Below are 20,152 nucleotides of genomic sequence, written 5' to 3' on the forward strand. Positions count from 1 at the left end.
TGGAGTTGTTACACAGCCTTATTACAGCAAAAGCTGATTAATATCTGTCACACTGAGGGTGGGAGGCACTTACCCCGCCACGACGATCTCAAAGTCCCCATCATGGTCCACATCAGTAACTGCCACACCATAGTTGAGCTGGGTGGGATTACTGTCATAGTCAGGGGGCAGAACTGAGTTGGTGACTGCAGTGAACATGGGTTCAGCCCGCTGGGACCCCTCAGTGATGGGCAGAAACCACAGCAGCAGTAGGAACAGTAACATCTTGGACATCTGAAACCAAAAGTGACAAATGTTACTGAAAGAACCTGTAACCAAAGCAATCCCGGAACATTAAAGTCCTGGGTAGGCCCAGAGTGCCTTTCTCCCATATTCATGGAGAGCTTGGCAGTGCCTAGGCTGCTGGTTTTCCACAAGCCCTGGCTTGCCCTCCCCTGCCCTGCCCACCATCCTTGAAACTGCAACCTGCCTCCATCATGGCTGATCGCCCTTAGCCTGCTCTGCTTTTTCTTTTTCTACGGCATCTATCATTGTATGATGTACGGTATAATTTACTTATTATTACACTTATTATTTATTGTGTGCCTCCCTCTGCTAGAGTGTAAGCTCCACTTGGGCAAGGATCTCTGTTTTATTCACTGATATGCAGCAAGCCAAAGGTAGTTCACATAATAGGCACTTCTTTCCTTCATTTATTTCATATTTGTGGAAGGAAGGAAAGGAGGGAGGAAAGGAAGGAGATGTGGAGGGAAAGGTATAAATACAAAGGCATTTCCCATACTCTGGGAGAAAGACTGGGAAAATGAAGAACATAACAGCTCTCAAACAATGCAGAGTTTGGGTGAGACTCTTATGAGTATCCAGATCTAGAACAATAATAGATGCAATGAAAGACTGTTCTCCTGTGGTACATACTCCAGAGGTAGCCAGGGGGAATATGTGACTTGGCAGGTTCCTCATGCCAACATCCCTCCCTAGGGCAGCTGGCCATCACCTCCAGACCAAGAAGCAGTCAGTTAGGGGAGGCGTTCCAGCAGGATCTGGCGGATAGCACACCATTCACTTGGAGAAATTAAACCATTGTGTGCGTGTTTTATTATAAATTAATTATGTATGATGCATTGTATAATTCATTATTATATCTCTAACATAACTCAGGGTGTTGCCAAGTAGCCTGGGGCCTTGGGAGCCTGTGGCACACACCCAGGAGACAGATGAAAATGGCCAAGGAGGTGGAGGGACTCCACCCCCTTGAGTGAAAGCAAGGGCGACGCTTGGAATGCTGCAGATGGCACCACCCTGGGACTCTACCTGCAGGCCTAGAATCAGCACTCATGAAATGTTTTAAAGGCTCTGCTGGAAGGAGGCCCACAAAGCCTGCATGGGTCCAGTCCCAGCAGGCAAAGCGGTACTTTCCTGCCTTCAGAAGGTAGCAGACCTCTTGTAGATGGAACTTTTCCTGCTGGCTTGTCAGTGCATCTGGCAGCCAAGAGCAAGGCTGAGTGAGGCTGATGTCTTAATGAAGGGAAGAGCAAGGAAGATCTGAAGACTGTCTCCCCATATGGAGACAGATGCTCCTGCCAGCAAATGAGCTTGCTGTTCAAGGACCCAGAGACCAAAATGAAGGGCCTGGGCACTGCCTTCAGAGCCAGACGTGATTCAGGAGCCTCCTGAATGCCTTGCTGGAGAGGCTGGGGAGTGACACAGGGGCAAGGCTCCAATTGCAGGGTAGAAACTGGGAAGGAGGTTCTTGTAGTGTATTCACAGGGCACATGTGGGGTGTGGCACTACCAAACTGAGGTCATTCCAAATTACAGAGATGTCTGAACGAGACAGCATCTTCTACTGGGTTTTCTAATCACTAAAGACAAATGCATCATGAATCACTACAAGAGCTCTGCAACTTGGCAGGAACTTTGATTGGATAAAGGAAACTCATAATTGGATTAATGAGCAGCTGGGTGGGGATGGGGGAGGAAATGAGAAACTAAAGAGTATTTAATAACCAGTGTCGACATGCCGAAATGTAGCATGGATCTGAAGGTCATTGGACTTTTCAAGGGATGACCTCTATTGTAGTGAATGGCAAAGGAGTTTCAATTTGAGGGCCAAATCCAGTCGACTGGCAGTGGCTGGAAAGAGTGCTGTGATCAGCTTACAACATCAGCAATGGGCGTGGAAGAGGAAAGTGGTATCTGACATGTCTTTTCGAAGCTAGTTATTTCCTCCCAGGCACCACACCTGCAATTTGGGTCACGGCCACCAGGGAGGCTGGTCCCATTTGGGTAATATGAGCCTAAAAGTTCTAATCATTAGAACCTTTCTAGTGAAGGCCCTAAGAGTCAAGAATCATGATCTAGCCTCTTTAGTTTTACCTTTTCTTTTAATTAAAGGAGACATACGAAAGAAGTAGCTGCTCTGTGTTATCCGTTTCCAGATAAATAACTTAAAGCAAGATGAGAAAGAAATAATGCACCCATTGGCTGACCTCTATTTTGCTTGGGTGACCTTAAAACAAGTCACAACCTCTTTGGGTCTCAGCTTTCTTCTCCAAAATAAAGGTTTGGAGTTCTCTAAAGGTCCTTTCTGGCTCTAAAATTCTATGATGAATTAAAGGATTTTTTTTTTAGATGCAGACCTTCAGCAGTTTTTTCCCTCCTAAGCCGCTTCTATAAACTTCAGGCCAACCCATGTGTTTTTTCTTTCTAAGGATATTAAACATATTTTGAACAAGACAAGCTTTTCAGCAGGGTTCTACAGTAGTTGCCTCACAAGGGCCAAGGCCAGAGAGGAGCAAGCCATCATTAGTGTGGATCCTGAACTCACCCAGCATGAGCAGACCAGTGGTTGGCCTCCCCCTGAGACCAGGGAGAGAGTGGGGCAGGGAGAATAAGTCCTTTACATTTCATTCCTCTGCCATGCCAAAGGCACCCAATGCACCCACCAGGCTGCTCAGTACCAGTTGAAAAGTCGGGGATAAGCAGTGGGCTGTCTTGATGGTGTATTTTTTGGGCAATGGTTATGGTGAGGAAGCTTAGAAGAAGGTCTGTAAATATAATATTTACCCTCTTTTTGGGGGGTTCAGATAAAGGAAATCATTTAAATGCTCTTCTCCACGCTGGCTATTCAGAGCGGTCGGCAGACCAGTCCATCGGCATCATTTAGGAGCTTGTTGGAAATGCAGAATCTTGGATCCCACTCCAGACTTAATAAATCAGAATCTGCATTTTAACAAGATTTCAGATTATTCCAATGCATGTTAAAATTTGAGAAACACTGCTCAATCTTGGCTGTGCATTGGAATCATCTGGGGAGCTTTAAAAAAATTCTCATGCCTGACAATAGTTTCTTGGATAAGACAGCAAAAGCACAGGCAACAAAAGAAAAAATAGCTAAAACAGACTGCATGAAAATTAAAAACTTTTGTACATCCAAGGACACTATCAAAATAGTGAAAAGGGGACTCACAGAATGGGAGAAAATATTTGCAAATCATATATCTAACAAGGTATTAATATCCAGAATATATAAAGAACTCCTACAACTCAACAACAAAAAAACTAAACAACCTGACTCAAAACAAAGGACTTGAATAGACATTTCTCCAAAGATATACAAATGCTCAATAAGTACATGAAACATCACTAATCATTAGGGATATGCAAATCAAAACCACAATGAGATACCATTTCACACCCATTAGGATGGCTATAATAAAAAACAAAAACAGAAAAAAAATGTTGGTGAGGATGTAGAGAAATTGGAATCCTTGTGCACTGCTGGTGGAAATGTAAAATAATGCAGCTGCTGTGGAAAACAGTACGGAAATTCCTCAAAAAATTCCAATTAGAATTGTCATATGATCTAGCAATTCCACTTGGGCATATACACAAAAGAATTGAGAAAAGAGACATGAACAGATATTTGTATACACATGTTCATAGAAGTATTATTCACAATAGCCAAAAGGCAGAAGCATCCCAAGTGTCCATCAACTGTTGAATGGATAAACAAAATGTGATATATGCATACAATGCAATATTATTCAGCTTTAAAAATGAAAGAATTGCTTTTATATAGGAAGAAAGAAAAAATAAAAAATAAATAAAAGGAAAGAAATTCGGACACATAGTACAAGGTGGGTAAATCTTGAAGACATTATGCTAAGTGAAATACGCCAGTCGCAAAGGGACAAATACTGTATGTTCCACTTCTACGAGGTGTCCAGAGTAGTCAGATTCATAGAGGTAGAAAGCAGAATGGTGGTTGCCAGGGGGTGGGTATAGGGGGAAATGGGAGTTAGTGTTTAGTGGATTATGGAGTTTCCATTTGGGAAGATGAAGAAGTTCTGAAGGTAGATGGTGATGATGGTTGTACAACAATGTTAATGTACATAACATCACTAAAGTATATACTTAAATATGGTTAAAATTGTAAATTTTATGTTCTGTGTATTTCATTACAATAAAAAAATACTAATGCTTGGGTCTCACCTCAAGATATTCTGACTTAACCGGCACAGTATGTGTAGCAAGGGCACCAAATTTTTGTTGCTGTTAATATATAATCATGGGATATCAGATTTTTAAAAGCTCCCACGTGATTCTAATATGTTGCAAAATTTGATGAGCAGTGTTCTATATCAGTGCTTCTCAAACTTTAATGTGTATATGAATCACCTGGTGGTCTTGTTAAAATGCAGATTCTGATTCAATAACTCTGCAGTGGAGCCCAAGATTCTATATTTCTAACAAGCTCCCAGGTGGTGGTGGTGATATTGGTCCATAAACTACACATCGAATACCAGGTTCCATACTGTAGCTCCCAGAGTCCTGAAACCAGGCTATATACTACAGTGAAGGTATTAAGAACATTCTCCTCTGCCTCTGGATCTAAGGAGCTGAAATCAATCCTAGGTTATGCAATCTCCAGAGCTGCCCAGGCTCAGTTTATCTTTATGCACTCAAAGTGCTGGCTGTCTTCAGCTCAAGATCAAAGTACCACAATTGACAAGGAGTGACTAAGAGGGATTCTGACTCTAATTTTTATGAAGAGGTGAGAAGGGGAAAGGTTGATGCTGCAGAGAGGGTCAGGTCAAGGAGACGAAGGACAGCTCCCATCAAAGGGCAGAGTCTAGGAAGAAGGGGTTCTGGGCAGGAATTTGCAGGCCAAGATAGAAACATATGCTACTGTGTTCCCAGAAACCATCATAGTGCCTGGTACCTAGCAGGTGCTCTGTTAATATGTGTTAAGTAAGCGCAGGAATGAGTATGTCCAATTGATAACATGAATCAACAGAAACTGCTTGCAGTTTGTCATAGCTGTTTAAAAACTGTTCTTCCTCTAAAGAAATGCTCCTCAAAAGGCAATGTGCTTACCAATCACCTGAGGGTCATGTTGAAAATACAGATTCAGATTCGGTAGGTGTGGGGTGGTCCCTGAGAGCCTGCATTCCCAGGAAGTTGTCAGGTGATATGAGACTCTAGGCTGGTGGCTCTGAACCCTAGCTGCCCAACAGAACCACCTCGGGTGGTGGTGCTTAGAAATATGCCACCACCCAGGTCCCTTACCCAGTTTCTGATTGAACTGGTCTGAGGTGGGAGTTTGAGTGCTGTGTATTTTTAGAAGCTGCCCAGATCATGTTAATGGACAGTCCGGGCTGAGAACCACTGCCCCAGCCTTGTGGTCCCCAGATGGAAAGCTGCAATCTGATTTGAAGTGAGAAATGTTTCTGCTACCAAAATTCATCATCGGCTGGTTGAAGTCTATAAAGAAAATCTATTTATCTAGGGAGTGTCAGAGGAGGAGGGGGGATATAAAGTTCTGGGGGAAAAGCAGAGCAGGATGACACTGCCTGAAACAGAAGAGCAGCTGGCACCCGGAGTGACCTCGCATTTTGTGTGGCTGACTCAGGGAGCCTCTTGTCACACCACTGTGAACATCTGAATCCTTGGGGAGAACGGTAGAAAGGTTAAAAATAGAATGAAAAAGTAGATTGAACTGAACTGTTTTGTTTTCTTGCATGCTTGTGTATCAAGCACCTACTATGTGTTAGAGCACTGGGAGTAGCACTCCCGGCAGGAGTAGCACTAGAGAAGTACATAGTACACAGTACTCCATGCAGAGATGCAGAAGTTCCTAGGAGTGCATAGATGAATAAAACCCAGCCTTTGCCTTCAACGAGCTCTCCCAACAATCAGCGGAGCAGCCATGTGATCTCAGGTGTAACACCCCGTGTAAAGGCAATGGGAGGCTATCCAGGTAAAGCAGCCCAGACGAGGCGAGGCTAAATATCAAAGGCAGAGAGGCACAGGGCCAGAGCGCAGGGTGCCTCGGTAAGGGATGTGGGCTTTTCCTGCAGGGGAGATGTACGGAGGGGAAAAAGAAGGGACTTCATAAGGGCCAGAGATGGGAAAACTTGTGTTTCAACCTGTGAGAAGAATTGTTTTTTAATAATAATTTCTTTTCTGTTTTTTGAGACAGGGTCTCACTCTGTCAACTAGGCTGGAGTGCAGTAGCATGATCATAGCTCACTGCAGTCTCAAACTCCTGGGCGCAAGCAATTGTCTCACCTCAGCCTCTCAAGTAGCCTAGGACTCCAGTTGGGTGCTAACACTCCTGGCAATTTTTTTTTTTTTTTTTTTTTTTTTTGGTGGAGATGGGGTCTTGCTATGTTGCGCAGGCTGATCTTGAACTTCCTGGGCTCAAGCAATTCTCCCACAGTGGCCTTCCAAAGTGCTGAGATTACAGGTGTGAGCCATCGTATCTGGCAATAATTTCTTTAAAATGCTCTATAAGCAAACTTTTTGAACAATTCCCAGCAAAGTGAAGAGATAGAGAGATAAAGAGAGGCCGGGCATCGTGGCTCATGCCTGGAGTCCCAGCACTTTGGGAGGCCAAGGCAGGCGGATTGCTTGAGGTCAGGAGTTCAAGAGCAGCCTGGCCAACATGGTGAAACCCCGTCTCTACTAAAAATACAACAAAATTAGCTGGGTGTGGTAAGGGGCACCGCCTGTAATCCCAGCTACTCAGGAGGCTGAGGCAGGAATTGCTTGAACCCAGGAGGTGGAGGTTGCAGCAGTGAGCCAAGATCGTGAGACTGCATTCCAGTCTGGGTGACAGAGCAAGATACCCGCAAAAAAAAAAAAAAAAAAGAAAAGAAAAGAGAGACCAACATTTGGAGTTAGCAACCTGGCTTTGGATCTCAACCCTACCACAGCCTAGCTCACGACCTCGGGCCTATTCCTTGATCTTGTTGGTCTTTGGGGTCCTCATCTGTACCATGGAGATCATATGACCTGCCAAGGTTTCAAAGGTTAAGTGAGTGACAGGGAAAGCCTCTCCAGGGCCAGGCAGGCGGCAGCCAACTTGCACATTCCCCTTCTTTGACGTAGAGAGCTGAACGGTGAGATAGTCTTTAGACATTAGTTGTGGGTTCCATGTAGCCAAACTCAGTTTTCTGTGGCCTCAGGACTTTCCTGAATTGGGCCTGGAAACTGGTAACCAAGCAACCTGGATTCTCTGACGTGGGGTCAGGCAGCTGTGGGGAGAGGCTTCCAGGGCAGTTTTCGGGGCAAACAGTTCTTTTGCAATTATGGAAAGAGCCAAGGTCACACCCGAAGCTCTCATGAAAACAAGAAGCCTAAATATTTCCGACGTTGGCAACAAGCAGAGAATACACAGCCTTTCAGACACTTGCAGGAGGGCTGAGACATGAAGGAGAGAGGCAGCCACGGGAACACTCTGCCCGGCACAGGCTGGGCCACCAGCTCCACAAAGACACCCACAAAAGAGCTCCTGGAACTCAAGCAACACTGGAGAAGAGCTAACAGGAGCTGCCCTGGGTCTTCACTTGCAATAAGACTTCTTGCAGACCCTCGATAACCCTGGCATTGTGCTAGGTGCCGGGGTCACAGCAAGAAAGCTGCTCACCATTTGCGGTACAGGGTGAGGGGTGCTGCGGAGGAGGGAGCACAGAGATGTAAGTTAGCTAGTTGGGGGAGCTGGGGAGTGCTTCCTAGAGGGAGGGGTAGTAGCTGGACTCTGAGGATGCCATGAAGTTAGCTGGGCAAGGAGAGGCAGGAGGAGGAGCTGGAAGGAAAGCAAAACAGACAGAGAGCTGACTCTGCAAAGGTCAGGAGGACCCAGCCTTCACCCAACCTGTCCTTCCCTATCTACAGACCCTGCCGCCTGGCTTATAAGCTGGGAGGCAGCACCCATTTCCCCACACTGCATGTTTCCAGCCAAAGGCCCGTCCATCAGACCAGAGCAGTGGTTCTCCACCATGGCGATTTTGCTGCCCTCTGGCCCTGGGGACATTTGGCAACATCTGGGGACACTTTTGGTTGTCACAACCAGGGAAGAGGTGCTTCTAGAATCTAGTGGGTAGAGGCACAGGATGCTGCTGAACATCTACAATGCACAGGACAGCCCCCACAATTATTCAGCCCAAAATGTCAACAGTGATGAGATGGAGAAACCTTAGCTAGAGTGACATTTTGGGCCTCCCTCTTTACTCTGCTCCCTTCTCCCAAGGGAGGGAGTTTGAAAGAACTGGTCAGTTTGAAAGAACTGGGATCAAAGAGCCCTTTCTGGACCTGCCTCCCTGCAGGGGCCACTCTGCCATATGTGGAGCTTGGCCAGGCAAGCTCTGCCCTGCCCCCACCCACAGGGAAGCCTGCAGTGGGCAGGGATAAGGTGTCAGCAAGCCCCAGGGACCCCACACGGGAGCCTGGCCTGCCAGGCAGCTGCCTCTGGAATAAGGGTGGCATTTCCCTCTCCACCTGCCTGAGCCCCACCTCTCTTGTCCTTTCTCTTAGTTGGCCCTGAATCTGAGTCGGGGAGTGGGATGCTATTCGCTGGGCCCATTCAAACCCCAACACTGTCACTCAGGCTGGAAATCTGGCAGCATCTCTGCTGCCTCTTCATTCTTCACACCCACTGGATCCCCGAGTCAATTCTGCTTCACAAATCTCTCTCAATGCTGCTCAGTCTTTCCACCCTTCCTGTGGGGGATCTGCCCCTTTCTCACTCACCTGAACAACAGCAATACCTGCTAACTGCTTCTGTCTCTCCTCTCCCCTCCTCCCACTTCCACACGCTGTCAGAGCTCCCTTCCTAAATCTCAGAGTGGGTCGTGTGGATCTTCCTATGGACTCTGGACACCAGACACACAGAGAGGAACATAATTGCTATTTTGCATAGCAAGTACTAAACGAGGAATGGATAGTAACAATAATAATACATATCTACCACTGACCATGTGCCAGGCATTACTCTAACCCTTCACATAAGTAACCCACTTAATACACATAGTAAGCCTGTGAGAGAAGAACTACGACTGTCCCCATTTTACAGATAAGAAAACTAAGGCACAGAGCGGGTAAGTAACTAGCTCAAGGTCACACAGCTAGTACCTGGTGGATCCAGGATGTGTGTCTAAGCAAATGAGCTCCAGAATTCTTCAACACCATACTAAATAGTTTCTCTCATGACATCAAATTTGTCTTAACCAAGTGAGATGGGAGCACAGTGAAAGGAGCAACCACCTCTGCCTGGGGAAGCTAGGGAAGGCCTAAGAGGCAACGCCAAACAGGCCAGAGGAACAAGGTGGAGAGAGTGTTCCAGGCTGAGGGGAGCAGGTGCATGGGAGATGTGCAGGTTTGCGTAGCGCAGTGAGGCTCTGCAGTGCAGACTCGGGGCAGGGGCAGGACACCTGGTGGGAAGGAGTGCAGCAAAGGAGGCTGGAAAAGACCTTGGAAGCCTTGTGAGTGACACAGGCCCAGTGGGCCAGGGAATGCCACGGCTGGAGTGGTGTGTTAGAAGGAATACTGTGTCAGTACAGTGTGGAGAAGGTCATGAGAAAGCTGGGCTGGAAGCAAAGAAGCCAGTTAGGAGGCAAATACTGTGGCCCAAGTGAGCGAGAACACTGGAGGCCACCATTCACTCATTCACTCATTCACTCATTCACTCATTCATTCATTCATTCATTCAGTATTTCTTGTGCACCTACTCTATGTCAGGTACTGCTCTGGGCACTAGGAAAACAGCTGAGAACAAGATGAAGTTTTGGTAATGTATGGCATTAGCATACATTCTAATGCTTCTGTTTCTCCACTCTGTCCCCCACCCTTGTCCTCTGTATTGCCAGCCTAAGAGACAAACTCCAGACCTCTACAACTCCCTACCCACCAGAAGGTGCCATGTTTCATGCATTTTCCCCAGCACCAAGAAAATGTAAGAATTCCTCTTCCTCCCCTCTACCTGGAGACAGCTCTAGACACTGCCTGCAGCAGCACTCATAGACAGGAGACTTGGGCTTGCTCCAGAAAAAGGCAGACAAAACCTCAGGGGATCCAGGTGAGGAAGTGCCACAGAGGCCAGTGGGCTAATGAAATGGTGTTTCTGAAAGTGAGAGGACAAATGGAATCTCCTAGCCTTATGCAGAAGTCACAGCAGGTTCTTAATAGGTACTATTAACTGCTCAGACTTCCCGTTCTGTAAAATGGGAAATAATGTTTATCGGGTTGCCGTGAGAATGAAATGAGATGAATGTATGTTAAGTGCTGAGCGTAATGCTTGGCATAGAGAAAGTCCACACGTAGTAGTAACAGTAACAATAATCACACTATTACTACCAATAATAAATGTTTGTGGGATGCATGAATGCATCTCAGGTGACGGAGTCCAGGCCTGCTCGGTGCTCCCCTTCCAGGAGTAGTTGCCCAGTGTTGAATGGAATGCTCTGGGCTATGAGACTTTGAGGAATAGGTTTGCTTCTGTAACTAATTTGTCTAGGGGACCCTGAGGGAGTTCTTTGACTCCTTAAATACTGCTTCCTAAGCACAGAACTCCTTAGCATGCTATGCTATACACATTAATTCTTCAAACATTGAGAAGATGCCTATGGGCCAGGTTAGAAATGATGAAAAAGTCATAGTCCCTGACCTCAAGGAGCTTACAATCTACCAGAGGTGAGACACAATTCAGTGGGATAAGCTCAGAGTAGAAACAGGTACAAAGTAGGCCGGGTATGGTGGCTCACACCTGTAATCCCAGCACTTTGGGAGGCCGAGGTGGGCAGATCACCTGATGTCGGGAGTTTGAGACCAGCCTGACCAACATGGAGAAACCTCAACTCTACTAAAAATACAAAATTAGCCGGGCGTGGTGGTGCACACCTGTAATCCCAGCTACTTGGGAAGCTGAGGCAGGGGTATTGCTTGAACCTAGGAGGCAGAAGTTGGGGTGAGCTGAGATCACGCCATTGTACTCCAGCCTGGGCAACAAGAGCAAAACTCCTTCTCAAAAATAAAAAAAAAAAAAAAAAAAAAAAGAAACAAAGAAAGAAAAAATAAAAGGAAAAAAAGAAACAGGTACAAACCCTAGACACAGGCCATAGGAGGGAGGGATTAACTAGGGAGGTGGTGGGAAGGGCAGGCAGAAAAGGCTCTCTGAAGACAGTGAATTGGATTCTAGATGGTGGAGACCTATGGATCAACAATATGGATGTGAGACAGCTTGGTACATGCTGTGAATGCATTTGCTGCTGCTGGAATGCAATGTCTGGGATATGGGGTGGAGGGAGAGAGAGGAGGGGAGGGTGGGGACAAGGGTGGAGATGCAATCTTATGTGGGGCAGCAGCTGGGGCCTGGAGAGCTTGCTATGCCATGGTAAGGAGCCTGGAGTCACACCATGTGGGAAGTTTTGAAGTCGGGCAGAGACAGCATCAGACTTGCATTTTTGAAAGGGCGTTTTTAGACTTCAGGCAGCAGTGTGCAGGATGGATAGACCGTGTTTCTGAAGAATGAGTGAGAGTATCACAGAGAGGATTTGAACATCCTGGGGCCAGGGGTGGGGTTGGGCACTGGATGACCTCCAAAGTTCTTTTCCAGGCCTAATAGTTTATGTGTCAAGTTTTTTCTCTAAATAATTTAAAATGCATTCGTGGACCCTGCTATTTAAAAGGATCCTCCCAGATATATTTTTATGATTCACTTCCTAGTTTGTCTCCAGTGGAAGTCCAAATTTCCATGTAGTTTATCAGCTTCAAGCAAAGTAAACCTGCACTGCGCTTCCCTGCAGCAGCCAGGTGGGAAGGGGGCGGGAAGGAGAGGGAAAACAGCAAAGGGAGGTAAAGAGGAAGAGAAACTCAGCCTTGCTCCAGGCTCAGAGCCAGCCACCATCTCATGGAGTGGGCCTTGCCTGGAGTCCTCAAGCGCTGCTTGATCAGGGGACCTTCGGAGGTTTACATAGTCCTTGTGCCGGCTCTGGGAAGGAGCTAGATGGAAGGCGGGTTTGGAGATCCAATCGAATACCAAGGGTCACCTCTGTCCCAGAAAGGCCACCAACATTCACTTACTCATTTGTGCACCCACTGAGCACCTACTGAGCCCCTCCACGTGCCAAGTGCCATGCTAGGCACTGAATTTGTGGCTGAGAACAAATGACGGTGTCTCCCTCATACTGTTTACAAGGCAGCATTTGTCCTTGAGGACTCTTATTTCCCCACCTGAAAACAGCCTCTTTGGATATACACAGCTTCTCAGATGAGAGGTGCATGATGATGATTTCTAAGAAAGAGCCTGTTCTTAGAGACCAGAGTGAAAGGGAATGTGCAACCCCTTAAAGGAAGAGACTGCCAGTGACGGAAAGAGCCTGCCACCCAGCTCCTCTGATTACAGGGACTGACCTCCAGAGGCTAAGGGACCTGCCTCAGGACACGTAGAAGATTCATGGCAAGAATCTACCTAGTGACACTCCCATGTAGGAAGGGAGGGATGTCACCTCAGTCCTCTCAGGGGAGCCTCAAGTGACTTCCTACTTCCGATCCTGAGCACAAGGAGGACAAGATCAGGGTCAGACCTCATGTGAAAAACACCAACCAAGGCTGTTCCCACCAATCCTACAAGAGCTCCTCTGCCCTTCTGGGGGGAACTTCCAGCTCCCAGGCCTGTTCCCCTTCCTAAGAGCTGTGTTAAAATTTGCACAACATGATGCTTCCTTTAAGACAGGTCTACATCAATAGAGGGCTGGAATGCCAAAGCAGGAATCTCCACCGAGGTGGCTGCTCTCTAGGTAGGTGAAGGCTGATGTAAGGAAAGAAAGCAGTCCCTGCAGTCCCTCCTCAGGTCACCAGGACACTCCCAGGGCTCAGCAGTGATTCCCATGACCTTGTCACTGTACTTGTCGGGTTCAAACAAAGATAAGAGTAACTGGAAACAACAGAGAGGGTCATTTTATACTCTCTGCACTCTCAATTCTTCCGTAGCTAATTAAAGTAATATGTCAAAATGTCCCTTGGAAGAGCTCTTTAAGAATATGTCTGTTAAATAAACAAGGTTTCACTAATTAATGACACGCCTTCCCATCCCTCGTTGAAGTTCCTTGTAGAACTTCTGGGCCAGGGAGGTTGAGCAGGAAAGGATGGAGGAGAAGTCGCCATCACCATTTTTTGGAGGAAGGGGGCACATATCCAGCCTCTTGTCATCTGTGGAGCTATCAGTTTCTCCTCCGGATGTTGATCAGATTTCCTGGGCTGGAACCAACTTACAGGGCCAGGGTACTGGAATTTTTCCAAGAAGTAAACGCTTTGCTTCTTATGAAGTCAACATGATTTCTTTCAAGGAAAATTTTTATTTTTTTAGTGTCTAGGGTTTTTGAAGGGCAAATCTTTGGACCTTTCTCTAAAGAGAATGATTATAATATACTTCTTTTTTTTTTTGCGCTAAGACCACCTCTCCACCACCACCACCACAGACACACACACTCACACTCACACACACACTCACACTCACACACAGACACACACACTCACACTCACACACAGACACACACTCACACTCACTCACACACACTCACACTCACTCACACACACTCACACACAGACACACACACTCACTCACACACACACTCACACACACACACACACACACTCACACACAGACACACACACTCACACTCACACACACACACACACTCACACTCACAGAGAGGCACAGGGAGTGGGAGAATGATTTGTCCAATATTACACAATGAGTCAGTGGCATAGCCAGAAATACAACTTTCCAAACTCCCAATTCTTAATAATAGAAATATTAATATAGTCTCTATAATTTTCTATTTATTTTTGTTTTCACAGCTCACATTTAATTTTCACAACAACTCTGGGGGAATCTGGGTAAAACGGTCTCAGGAGAGAGCAGATCTGAATTGCAGACCAGCTCTGCCACTTGCTTGCAGTGTGATCCTGGCTGCTTCCCTCTCCTCTCTGGATCTCAGTGCTCTCAGCTGTGAAATGGGAGAATTGGATGAGAGTACTTCTAAAATCCCTCCCACCTCTAACGTGTTGTGATTCATGTGCGGCAATGCTCCAATCCCGGGTTTCTCAATCTTGGTGTTAATGATATTTTGGGCCAGATAATTCCTTGTTGTGAGGCGTGTTCTGTGCACTGTAGGATGTTCAGCAGCATCCCTGGCCTCTACCTAGTGGATACTAGTAGCATCCCATTCCCCAGTTGTAACAAGAAAAAATGTCTACAGACATTGCCAAATATCTGGGAGGGGGAACAAAATAACCCCTCTAGTCACCATTCAAGGATTTCGATAAAGTCAAAATCATGAGTGGTTCAGGGGAAAAAAGGTCTTCCTCTCCCTTCCTTTCCCCCAACCCTTTCACACCTTTCTGCACACTTTTCAAAGACAACCTCATAGTCCTTTGCTGCTTCTTATTTCTTAAATGCCCTAAGTGGTCCGGGGTGTGTTTGGTGTGATAATGAACCAATTGATTTCATACTTTCTCCTAAGGAAAGTTCACAGGTTTATGTCCCCTAAGCAACCAGCCAGGCTCTCTAGAAATCCCTAGCAGAGCCCAGGCTGGCCTGGAAGCCTGTATCTGCAGCCTGCAGGAGGCTCGGTGAGCACGAATTTGTCAGCACTCTTAAATCACTAGGCTCCGAGGAAGGCTTCTCCCAGCAGAAAGATCCTTCCTTAGGAATCAATAGCTCAGGGCCCTCCATCACATTCAGAATTATCCTGGGACCCGTAAAATTTCTTTTCCCCAAGCATGGCAGAACCCCAAAGTTAAAACCCTGAGGTGGGGCGGGGAAAGAGGCAAGGAGGGAGCCCTGCCAAGAAGGCCTTGCCCATCAGCCCAGATGTTGCTGTGAGCAGAGGCTGATGTGCAAACCTGGGCACTCAGGCTCACTCACTGGGAAAAAGAAGACTCCGGGGTTCCCAGTGATTCAGCAATAATATCCCCTTCCAACTGAATACCTCTTTACCTCTAACCAAGGGCAGAGGAATACTAAAGACTGTCTCCCTCCAGCTTCGCTCCCCTACCGTCATCACATGGTTGTCAGCCTCATCATTTAGCAGAGAAGGAAACTGAGGCTTGCAGAGGTTAAGTGGTTTGTTTAAGGTCTCTAAGCCAGCAAGCGGAGACCAGATTCTAAGCCTGTGTCCTTACCATTACAACGAGAGGGGGAAGGGTCAGCCATCTGGTGGGGCTCATAAAAGCCCCACTGGACAATTTCCTGTTTCTCATAGTCTAATGCCACTTCTCAAGCTCTCTACCCACTCCCGCATTCAAACAAAAGTCCAGAGAGCTTGTACTATAACCACAATTTATGTAAGTATATTCTTCTGGTCTTATCCAGAACCAGACCAAGTCTTGAGAATGAAGGCTTATTTCACCAGGTAAAGCTAGGAGCTGGTGAGATCTCAAGCACAGCCTCTTAAGACTCCAGTTTAAAGAGAGGGGCTTTTGCTCTCTGGTGGTCCACGTGATCCTGCCACCTCCCTCCTCCCGCTGAAGATGAAGCTCCAACTTCATCTTCCGTGAGCATGAGGGAGAGGAGGGGACTCAAGCATCTTCCCTGGCAACAAGCATCCCTTTCGTGAGCCTTAGGGAGAGAAGAGGATTCCGCCTCTCAGAATTCTGGCTTGGCAGCAGTGGGTTTCTTATGAGGGTAGGCTGCCGAGTCTGCTGAGGCTCCAAGGAGAACCAAGAGGAAGTCCATCCAGTGAGCAAAGAAGCCAGGTGGGGAGACAAGAACAAAAGGGGGGCGGGCGCGGTGGCTCACGCCGGTAATCCCAGCACTTTGGGAGGCCGAGGCGGGCGGATCACGAGGTCAGGAAATCGAGACCACGGTGAAACCCCGTCTCTACTAAAAATACAAAAAGTTAGCCGGGCGTAGTGGCAGGCGCCTGTAGTCCCAGCTACTCGAGAGGCTGAGGCATGAGAATGGTGTGAACCCGGGAGGCAGAGCTTGCAGTGAGCCGAGATTGCGCCACTGCACTCCAGCCTGGGCGACAGAGCAAGACTCCGTCTCAAAAAAAAAAAAAAAAAAGGACAAAGGGGGCAGCCCACAGGCCACTCAGCAAACCTGTTTCCCAGAGCCCAGCTCAGATGTCAACAGCCAGGTTCTCGGAACAGAAGAAAGGGCAATGGAAATGGTAGTATCTTGCAGGTCACCTAAGAAGTCCAAACATAAGGATTTTGCAAAAATAGAATGTCCTAGCACTTTGACCTTGAGCTAGGAGCAGCAAGGGTGGGGGAAATAGGTAAATACTCTTTGGAAACTCTCCAATCCATCTAGAATCTGAATCCGGGAGGTCTCACCAGCAGTGATGTGACTGCAAACAGAGAGACCCCACGCCAGCATTCCTTGGCGCTCCAGACCTGGGTTTCAAGACCACAGTGAGGGACTCGGCACTTCTGACTCCTAAATGCACAGACAGAAACCTGGACTTGCATGGCTTTTGCTTAAAACACCGCTTAGAATAATGAGATGAGATTGTAGAGGGAGGGAAAGAATAATTAGGAATTTCTATGACCTGTGTATGTCCATGACGAGAACTGTATTTTCTCCTCACCTCCTCACTCTGAAAAACAGATTCAAAGAGAATCTCCCCAACTGTATGGGATGTATTAATTTACCAAAGCCTGGTCAGTCAATAACTACGAGTGCCTCCTGTATAGAGAAAGTATGTCCATCTTTATAGTGAAGAGGAAGCAGGCCGCTGGAGTGAAAACAGCTCCGAATCGAGCACTGGGAGTCCTAGGGCCTAGTTCCATGTCTTCCACCAGATAGCCATGTGACCTTGGCTTTATCCAGCTTCAGTTTTCTCATCTGTGAATTAAATGTGCATGTGAGTGTTGGGATGGGATGGGGTTGGATGAGATGCTCTCCAAGGCTCCTTGCTTCTGGCTCTAATGTTCTGGAACTCCATGAACCCTTAAAGAGTTCAACGAACACGGCGGCACCAAACACGAAGGAGTGATCCCCGAGAGAGGGTGGGGCTGTGTACCAGCTCTGTCTCCTTGGAATGTTGTGCTTGCACCTGCCATAGCACCCGAGGTCACAGGACCACCTGAAGTCCAGGAAGCATGTGGTAGAATGATTCCAATTACGATGGTGGTGGTTGAAGGCTGTAGCCTGAGCTGCCTTAAAGCGTTAAGTTGCTACAGCCAGTGAAGGGCAAGAAGTGAGAAAGTCAGTGGTCCTGAGCTAGGTACCTTTGGCGCCCCCTACTGGACACCAAGGAGTCTGCTCCACCTTTAGGCTTCCACCGCCTCAGCACAGAAGCAAGGGAGCGCTTGAGCATGAGAGGCTGTCACAAGCTGTTTAATAGGACTGCCTTCCTGGTTGGTGGTATTCTTTTTATGAGTCTATTGCACTCCCTAGAATTACACAGGCCATTGGTCCACACATTCACAGGGGCACCCCTGCGCAGCCATAGGACGTCTTAACCAAACATCAAGGTGCCAAGGAATAAACACCAGGGTTCAGAACACCAGGTGCAGCCCAGATGGAGAAGGGAAGAAAGAGCAACAAGCAGGTATTTCGCTGCACAAATCCCCAGTGGAGAGAAGGTCTTGGGAAATGCAGCAGAATAATGTTGACTGCAGCAGACAACGATGGAGCTGAGGGTTGGGATATGGATTGATAGCCCCCATAAAATATCTCCAGGCTGAAGCAGGTACCCTAGGAGTTTGAACATCCACCTACATTCAAGGATGAGATAAGGTGGAGAAGGATTCAGCCTCAAATGAGCAGCCACAGAGCAGGTTCCCCAGACTCCCTACACACCGTTTCGACCTTCTCCAGAGTCCATTAGTACCCACCGGAAATGGGAATGTTCTAATTGTGGTCCTCTGTGCCATCATCAAGACCCTCAACTCCCTTCATTACCTCTTAAATTGACTTTAGGACCTACTGCCAGAAGGATGTTCTTAACCAAGTCAGAGAGAGAGAGAGAACATTTTCTCAAGAACCATGCTGGAACAGCCACCATGTTCCCACTTTTCCAGCCTCCACCTCTCCCCCATGGCTGAGGGTGAGGTACTCTGTGACTCTCAGTGAGCTCTAATTCAGTCTTGGACATCTCCAGCCCCAAGTCGTCTGGGTTCCAAATCTCCGTCAATCGCTTATCTCTTCCCACATGAGTTCTCCCCTGACTCAAGAAAACACTATAGAACTGTCCCCTGTCCTGGGACCCTCTTCCCTTCTTTTCCACCTGGCTTCACGTGGGAAGTCCTGCACCCATCCCAGAAGACACCTCAAGTGCGACTCAAGAATGTGTCCTGTCAGGAGAACGGAAGCATCTCCTGGGGTGTGCAGAAGCCACACTGGGTGCACCCACCACCAGCAGCAGCAGCAGCAGCAGCGGCAGCAGCAGCAGCAGCAGCAATATTCATTAGTCATTCCCGGAGGAAGCCCCCACAGCTCTCAACCCTAGGAGAATTTCCCCGCCACTCTGGGAGGCTTCCATCCAGGCTGGGATGACTTTGGATTCTTGAGTTGCTTTCTGCAGAAGCGGGACTAACCAGAGCTCCCAACTACTGTACTGCAAAGAAGCGCGCTGCATTGCTGGGCATACCCCCAAGCCCGGCCTGGCTGCCCCATCAAAGCCTCCAACTGCCCCCACGGGGTCGAGGAGGACTCAGGGTTCCCCTGGAATGCCTGAAGCCGGCTTGCCTGAGGCAGCCAGAAGGGAAGACCACACCTCGTCCAGCATAAGGCGTCTAGCAGCTACGCCGCGCGCGGGGCTGGCTCCCGGAGCTCTCTGCCACCCAGCGCTGTGCCCGGGAACTCGGCTTCCCAGGGGAGGAAGAGCCAGTCCCCGGGACTCTTCCCCAGCTTGGAAGCGTAGGCACTCGGCCGAGGCCAGTGGCTTCCCCGGCCCGGGTCTCAGCCTGGCTGACTGGGAGACTCTCCCGATAGCCCGGCACATCCCTCCTCACCCGCTCCGCCCCCTCCAGGCCCCAGAGGCCCCCTCCCCTGACAGCTGACCTCCAGCGCGCCCCCAACACCTTCTCTGCCAGCTGCGGGCTGTCGCCCCCACACCTCGGCTCCCACCTCTCCGCCACCTCCAACCCGGCCCCTGCCTCGCCCCCAGCCCGCGGGGGAGGCTCCGCGCGCCAATAGAGTCCAGCGCCTCCCAGCAAGTTAGGAGCGAAGCCGCCGCCTTCTCGATCCCCGTCTTCCCGGGCGGCGTCCCCGCCACCCTCGCGGGCGGATCCGGGGGGCGCGCAGAGCTGGAGAAACTTTCTCCTCCTTAGGGTGGGGGGGCACCGGTGCAGATACTCACGCCGGGGTCAGCGCTCGGAGCCATCCTCCCGCTCTCGGCCCCGCCGCCTAGGGGCGTGGGAAGCGGGCGCTAGCTGCCGCCTCTGCCGCCGGCGCCGCCGCCTGCTAGCTCCCAGCCCCGGTCCCGGGCTGGCCTCGAGCCTCCCGCCCCGACGCCGCGCGCTCGCTTTATACAACTCCACTCGAGCGCGCCCGGTCTTATGTAAAGGCTGGCGGAGGCCTGCAGCCAATGGCGGGGCAGCTGGAGCCGGGGGCCCGGGGTGGGGGGCGCCGGCGCGGCCAATCGCGGCCCGGGGAGCCCGGAGAGCCGGGCGGGGGGAGGGAGCGCCTCCCGGCGCTGATTTAGGAGCCGGGATTGCGGTGGCAGCAGCCGGCAGCCAGGCTGGCCCGGCGCGGCGCGGCGGGCACTGGGGTGGGCGGCGGCGAGGGCGGGCGCCTCCCGCGCCCCGCCACTGCGTCGCGTAACCTTCAGGCGGCAGCGAGGCCTGGCGAGGAGGGGAGAGGCTCCCTAGCCTGGCTGGGCGCTAGGGGCCCCAGGCCGGAGGGAAGCGGGGGTCCC

The 20,152-nt window shown here is 49.1% G+C and overlaps 1 protein-coding gene across 6 annotated transcripts in view; it reads right to left on the reverse strand.

Moving 5' to 3' along the window:
* The window catches only part of CRTAC1 (cartilage acidic protein 1), a 168,214-nt gene extending 148,447 nt beyond the window's left edge, over window positions 1-19,767 (reverse strand). For 4 of the 6 annotated variants that reach the window (XM_054522754.2, XM_054522752.2, XM_054522751.2 and 1 more), the window contains exons 1-2: window positions 19,595-19,738; window positions 74-273 (exon numbers count right to left, since the gene is read on the reverse strand). In XM_054522754.2, the coding sequence (XP_054378729.1) occupies window positions 74-273; window positions 19,595-19,618 (224 nt within the window). In that variant the 5' untranslated portion in view covers window positions 19,619-19,738. Of the gene's footprint in view, window positions 1-73; window positions 274-19,594 lie in introns of all 6 variants that reach the window. The other 2 variants (XM_024254100.3, XM_024254101.3) reach the window with 1 other exon arrangement.
* Window positions 19,768-20,152: the final 385 nt, after the last annotated feature.

Source organism: Pongo abelii, chromosome 8 (genome assembly GCF_028885655.2).
Source record: "Pongo abelii isolate AG06213 chromosome 8, NHGRI_mPonAbe1-v2.0_pri, whole genome shotgun sequence".
Taxonomy (NCBI): Eukaryota; Metazoa; Chordata; class Mammalia; order Primates; family Hominidae; genus Pongo; species Pongo abelii.